General features: G+C 50.1%; 1 protein-coding gene across 1 annotated transcript; it reads right to left on the reverse strand.

Moving 5' to 3' along the window:
- Positions 1 to 830: 830 nt before the first annotated feature.
- On the reverse strand, positions 831 to 5,953 carry SHARPIN (SHANK associated RH domain interactor). Its single transcript, XM_072602668.1, has 9 exons — positions 3,855 to 5,953; positions 3,542 to 3,728; positions 3,280 to 3,402; positions 3,020 to 3,161; positions 2,783 to 2,873; positions 2,511 to 2,679; positions 2,290 to 2,408; positions 1,271 to 1,399; positions 831 to 1,154 (listed from the first exon to the last, which is right to left on the reverse strand). The coding sequence occupies exons 1-9, from the start codon at positions 4,044 to 4,046 to the stop codon at positions 1,104 to 1,106; spliced, it is 1,203 nt and encodes a 400-aa protein (XP_072458769.1). The 5' UTR covers positions 4,047 to 5,953; the 3' UTR covers positions 831 to 1,103.
- Positions 5,954 to 6,815: the final 862 nt, after the last annotated feature.

The raw sequence follows: 6,815 nt of genomic DNA on the forward strand, positions 1-6,815 counted from the left end.
TAAGTTGAAGAAGGAAATTGCAAAGAACTCCAGTTATCTCTGCCAAGAAAACCTCAAATGGGGTCATAAAGTCAGACATGACTAATTAACATCAAATATCAATGATACCCCAAGCTATATTTCTAGTTCTAAACTCAGAATTCTGTGTTCCAGCCAGGACACCCCTTAGATGTTTCACAGGAACCTCAAAATCAAACATCTCTAAGACTAGGTTTATTTTTCCCCCACTCTGAAAACGTTTTATTCAGTTTCCTATGTGTCATCTTGGTTCTCTCTTTTCTTTACCCCTTATTTAATCAGTTCCCACATCCTGTCAATTCCACCTCAACATCTCACACTCACGGCCTCCACTATTTCCGCTGTCACCACACTGGCCTGGGCTCTCATTGTTACCTGCCTAGACCATTCACCATAACCTTAAGTAGGTCTCCCCCAACTTCATTTCATACTCCTCCTGCCAAGTGAATCTTCCTTAAATAAAGAGCTTATCACATCAGTCCTGCTGCAAACTCCCAGTACCTGCCTTTACAAGAGCCAACTGAGGGAAGTGAAAATTTCATATCCTGGCATTCAAGGACCCCCATGACTTGGTCTCCCATATCCTGCCTTTCTAGCCTTATTCCCACCTCTGCTATCCCACAGACCTCTCTGCATAGTGGATTTTTACCTGTCTTCTTTTAAAGCCCAGGTTGCTACTATTCCAGGAATTCTCATCCATGCCCCCCCCCCAAAAAAAAATTACTCCTAACCCTTCTGACTTCACAAAACACCTTGATTTTCATCTTTGAGGAGCAGGGATCCTCTTTAGACATGTGAAGATGGTGCTGACCTCGAGGTGGTAAAGACAGCAAGTGTTTAATAAGTGTCTGCCGAACTGAACTGATAGCTTGGGGAGAGAAGTCTCAATCATAGGAGCCTGGCGTGGATAATGGATGTAAAAGTGCTTTTACACAGTCTTCTCCAAATACGATGGGTTATTTTTATTATTATAGTCCAATTTTCATACTGTTGTCCATCCAGACTTCCCTTGATCCTATAGTCCAAGTCTGCTGGTTTGACCTTATTGGGTCAGGAAAATTCACTCGACTGGTGAAGGAAGGCATTTAAGGATCCAATGCTGGGGGGAACGGCATGTCCTCTCCCCGCCTTGTAAACTGAGGAAGAAACAACTGGAGGTCAACTCTGGAAGGCACAATGCACTGCATACAAGACCTACTTCATAATTTTCATTGAATTAATGACTGATCCTCAATATTTCCCCTGCCCTTACCTTTGGGGGCTGTGGAGTAGAAGCCTCTGGCTGGGGACTTCGGAACGTTGGTTGTTCGGTGCTGCACATCTCGCACCCTGGTCGCCCAGGAGCATTGATGAAAGTGCAAGAAGGGCAAGACCAGCCGACCTGGGAGGGGAACAGATAATTACAGTGATCTATCATTCAACCACCCTTTCTCAGGTCCTGAGACTTAGTATGTCAGGTACTTCATAACAGCCCTCCCATGGTGCACTGAATGCTCCTGGACTAGACTGTGAGTCAAGAATCTGAATTTAAGAGCCACTTCTGGCAAGGGAGGACAGTGGGGTAAATAAGCAGCTTGGTTCTGGAATCAGGGGTTGTTTTGTTGTTGTTCAGTCACACCTGACCCTTCATGACCCCATGTGGCATTGCCATTTACTTCTGCAGCTCATTTTGCTGATGAACTGAAGCAAGCAGGTTTGAGTAACTTGCCCAGGATTACACAGAGTAAGTGTCTGAGGCTGGATTTGAACTCATGAAGACACATCTTCCTGACTGCAAGTCCAGTGCTCTAACCACTTTGCCACCTAGCTGCCCTGAAATCAGGAAGACCTGAATTCAAATCCAGCCTCAGATAATTAACTATCTGTGTGACCCTGGGCAAGTCACTCAACCTCAGTCTCTGTTTTCCTCATCTATGAAGTGGAAATACTAATAGCACCAATTTCTCAGGATAGCTGTAAGGATAAAATGACAGTGTTTGTAAAGTCTGCTCTTCTGTACAGTCTAAGTTAAGGAACTTACAGCTCTATCCGTTTGTATCTAGCACATAGCAGGTGCTTATAGGGTGAACTGAATCAACGTCTATTTTTTCATCCTACCCTTTCCAAAAACCTGGGAGAGGTATATGGGGTGTTGAGGATATGGGTGGAGGTAAGGCAGGACAGAAGTCAGATAACCTTACGGACAGATAGGGAAACTAACTTTCAGTCTAATCCCATTCCCCACCCACTCTTCACAATAGCCTGGGAGACACTGTCACATGACACACTCACCTGTAGGCATCCAGAAAGGTGGGTGGGGGCTAGACTTGAGGCTTGGGGAAGCCCTGGTTGCTGGGCGAGGAGGGAGCTGATCTCCCCGTTTGACTTCTCGCTGGCCTCTAGTCCCCGGCCTGAATCAAAGAGTGGGTCATGAGGCAGAAAGAAGTACTCCCCTAATGACTTCACCTTCAAAGTGATCCCTACATCTGCCCCCTACAGATGCTGTCACTGACCTGGAGGTCGAGCACTGCGAGGCCCAGGGGGCCCAGAAAGCAGGTAGAGGAAGGCGGGGTCTCCATCTCTCTGCACCCCGTAGGAGGCCAAGCTCCTTTCGGGCACACACAAACAACGACCTATCACCCAGCGCTGCACCCGAGGCGGGAAGCCATACTCCTTGAACACCTAAGGTTCCGAACAGCCCGAGTCATGGGGTCTCTTATCCCTATGGGGATCTGAGACAACCACCTTCCTCCCACCCCCTTTTCCTATCCCCCAGGCCTCTCACCTGTTCCTGCAGGGCTGCTACCGTGCTGTGAGGATGGACCCGGAGGGAGATGTGAGCTGATGACGCTGTGTCCTCCACTGTGACCTGCACCCTGGACCAACAGATGAACGGATGGAAGAATGGATGGATGGACACCTTGGTGGCCTGGGGAAGCGTCCAGGGATCTCCGGGACGTTTGGCAAGGATTCCCCATTAAGGGGATGGGATTGGTGTTGGCCAAAGAAAGAAGGCTCTCACCTGATGGGCCCTGGAGGGAAGCAGGTCTCCTGGAGCAGGATGCTGAGAGGGACTTGCCTCTGCGCCAGGGCGGCTGCCGCTTGGGCTGCTCCCTGCTCATCTCCCCCGCAGATTGCCTGGGTCAGACGGTGGGCCAGCTCCTCTGCCAGGGGCAGGGGGCGGGAAGGAGGTAGGTGAGAGAGCTCAGCTTACCAGCCCCAGCCGGACCCCCTCGTGCCCCGGTCACACAGTCTGCAAGTGAGGGCCCCGTCCAACCTCACCTTTCTCAGAACAGTCCTGGGGGCTCCACAGGGCCTCGGCCTCAGAAGCTGGCGGCGGGGTGGCGGTGGTAGGGGGCAGAAGGCCTGGGGCAGGGGCAGGGGCAGAGGCAGGGCTGGCCGCCGCTGGGGGAGAAGACACGAAACTCAGCGCCCGCGGTCCGGGCGCTGCCCGGTGACTGCGCTCCTCTATGACCCGCCCGAAGTGACCTCACCCCCATCTCCGCCCCTCCTCCCACCCCGCCTCCACGAGCCCGGCACGGACCTGAGCCCCGCGGGGCAGGGTCCCGGGCTCCCTCCAGCAGGGCGCCCCAGCGCTCGGCGTCCTGGGCATCGCGGAAGCACAGGGTCAGCAGCGCCGGCCCGGGCCCGTCCTTGGGCGGCTGCAGCTGCAGCTCGCAGGGGCCACGGCTGGTGCAGGTCACGGCTTCCAGGGGCCACTGAAAGCCCTCCTGCGTGGGCGAGCACGGCGAGCACGCGCCTCAGTGCCGGCCGAGCCCGTCCTCGCTCCATCACTTCTCCCCTCCCCCAAGCCCACCGCCCGGCCTCTCCCCCTCTCAGCCCCAAGGGGCGCTCACCCCGGGGGGGCTCCCAGAGCCCTGCAGCGCCAGGCGGAAGTGCCCCGGCCTCGAGGCCTCCGCGTTCAGCTGCAGCCGCCACGGCCCATCGGGCCCGGAGCCAGGCCCCAGGCCCCGCACCTCTACCAGCACCGCCGCCTCCTCGAGCGGCAGCCCCTCCGCCTCCTCGCCCCCGCCTGCAGGCGGCGCCATGGCCCGAGCCGCGCCCCGGCCTAGAGGAGGGGGAGGAAGAGCGAACCGGTCAAAGCCCCCCCGCAGGGGCAGGGCTGTACCAGGTGCCGTGTGGCGGGGAGAAGAGGAGAGGGAAGGGCTGGGAGGATTCCACCACTAATCCGCAGGGGTGGACGGCCTGAGCCGGCGTCGGGCCTCTGCCCCAGACGGATCTGGAGAAGGACTGTACCAATAACGGGAATCGGGGGGGGGGGGGGGAGAAAGCGGGGCAGGCTGTACCACTGAAGAGAGGGGTGACCAGGGCGCCTGGGAAGCTAAGGCCTCGCGACCCGGGATCATGGAAGAGCAGAGCCTCCCCTTGTGCGTCTGTGCATCTACTGTCCATTTTTGTGTGAAGCGCTACCAAGACCGGCAGCTGTAACACCGCAATAGTAAAGGCTAGGCCACTTGTCCTGGGTCGCAGAGATTGGAACTCAGGCCTTGTGTTGCCTGGCCCGGAGCTCTGTGGGTTGTGCCCCCACCAGGAGTGGATCCCAGTGTCCAGACCCTGCCACTCACCCATGTGGCCTTGGGCAGATGCATTGGGGGCGTTCATTTCCTTATCTGTATGTCAGCTTTTATTAAAATGTATAATTACATTTTAATTTTCAACATTCACTTCCATAAGGTTTTGAGTTTTTCATTTTCTCCCACTCCCACCTCTCCTCCCTCCCCTCAAGACGGCCAGCAATCTGATGAAGGCTCTACTTATACATTCATAGTACACGTATGGAAAGAAGAATTGGGACTAATCTGAAGAACCTCGAGAAAGAAGAAACAAAAAAGAGAAAAGGAGAACAAATGGTCTGCTTCCATCCGCATTCAGATGTGGAGTTGTCTTAGCCCCTTGCATTGTTGAGAAGAGCTAAGTCTATCAAGGTCAATCGTTGCACAGTGTTGTGCTACTGTGTATGAGGTTCTCCTGGCTCTGCTCACTTCACTCAGCGTCAGTTCATAGAAGTCTTAGCAGGTTTTTCTGAAGTCTGCCTGCTCATCATTCCTTATAGCACAATGGTATTCCATTACATTCATATACCACAACTTCTTCAGCCATTCCCAAATTGATGGGTATTCCCTCAATTTCCAGTTCTTGGCCACCACAAAGAGAACTGCTATAAATATTTTGGTACATATGGGTCCTTTTCCCATTTTTTTATGATCTCTTTGGGATACAGACCTAGATGTGGTAGTGCTGGGTCAGAGGGTATGCACAATTTTTATACCCATTTGGGCATAGTTCATAATTGCTCTCCAGAATGGTTGGATCAGTTCACAGTTCAACCAACAATGCATTAGTGTACCAATTTTCCCACATCTTCTCCAACAGGTTATCATTTTCCAGTTTTGCCATGTTAGCCAATCTGATAGGTGTGATGTAGTACCTCAGAGTTGTTTTGATTTGCATTTCTCCAATCAATAGTGATTTAGAGCATTTTTTCATATGATTATAGATAGGTTTAATTTCTTCTTCTGAAAAGTCTCATTCATATCCTTTGACCACTTATCAATTGGGGAATGACTTGTATTCTTATAAATTCAACTCAGTTCTCTATATAATTTAGAAATGATGCCTTTATCAGAGACACTGATTGTAAAAAGCATCTTTCTACTTCCCTTCTAATCTTGGTTGCATTGACTTTGTATAAAACTTTTCAATTTAATGTACTCAGAATCATCCATTTTGCATTTCACAATGTTCTCTATCTATTGTTTGAACATAAATTCTTCCCTCCTCCATAGATCTGATGGGTAAACGATTTCTTGCTCTCCTAGTTTGTTTATAGTATTAATCTTTTTATCTAAATCATATACCTATTTTGACTTTATCTTTGTATAGTGCGTAAGATATTGGTCTGTGCCTAGTTTTGTCATACTGTTTTCCAGTTTTCCCAGCAGTTTTTGTTAAATAGCGAGTTCTTATCCCAGAAGCTGGAGTCTTTGTATTTATCAAATAGTAGATTACTGTAGTCATTGATGGTTGTATCTCTTACACCTAACCTATTCCACTGATCCACCACTTTGTAATGTAAATTTCTGTCTCAGTTGTTTCCCTTCTAAGGTTTCTGGGATTTTCAGAAAACAACAACAAAAGAGTCCTTACCCCCAGACAGGGACAGCCACATGGCAAGAGGTGCCCAGTAGAGGGATCTAGGATTCTGTAGCAGGCCCTGTTCTGCTTCATAGTTTTATCACAGACTTGGACAAAGGCAGGGATGGTCTCCTCATCAAATTGCAGATGACCCAAAGCTGGAAGGAAAACTAGCTAGCATTCTAGGTGACCAAACCAGGATCTAAGAATATTTTGACAGGCTAGAGTATTAGGCTGAATCTATTAAGAATACAATTCAATGAGGGTAAATGGAAAGGTTTATACTAGGGTTCAAAAGTGAACATCACCAGTACAGAATTATGGGAGGCATGGTGAGGCATCTATGGACTTGGAAAAGATCTGGAGGTTTCAGTGGATCACAAGCCCATTAAGAGTTTGCAGTGAAATGTGGTAGCCTAAAAGGCTAATTTAGTCCTGTGCTGAATTAAGAAAGGCCTGTAGCCTCCAGGAATAAGGAGGTGAGACTCCCTCTGTGCTCTGACCTAGTCAGATCTCAACTGAAGTATTATGTTCAGTTCTGGTACCGTGGTTTAAAAAAGAACATTTATAAGCTGGAGTGTCCAAAGGAGAGGCAACCAATAGGGTCAAAAATCGAGTCCATGTAATATGAAGATCACTTGAAGAAAATGGGCTTGCATAGC

The sequence above is a fragment of the Notamacropus eugenii genome, chromosome 4 (genome assembly GCF_028372415.1).
Source record: "Notamacropus eugenii isolate mMacEug1 chromosome 4, mMacEug1.pri_v2, whole genome shotgun sequence".
Classification (NCBI taxonomy): Eukaryota; Metazoa; Chordata; class Mammalia; order Diprotodontia; family Macropodidae; genus Notamacropus; species Notamacropus eugenii.

Excerpts from the sequence above, each read along its gene's own strand:
- SHARPIN (XM_072602668.1), bottom strand. The coding sequence starts at position 4,046 with ATGGCGCCGCCTGCAGGCGGGGGCGAGGAGGCGGAGGGGCTGCCGCTC. Across the intron at positions 3,403-3,541 it reads CCCTGCCCCGCGGGGCTCAG|CGGCGGCCAGCCCTGCCTCT; the intron begins GTCCGTGCCGGG and ends CTTCTCCCCCAG. Across the intron at positions 2,680-2,782 it reads TAGCAGCCCTGCAGGAACAG|GTGTTCAAGGAGTATGGCTT; the intron begins GTGAGAGGCCTG and ends TCGGAACCTTAG.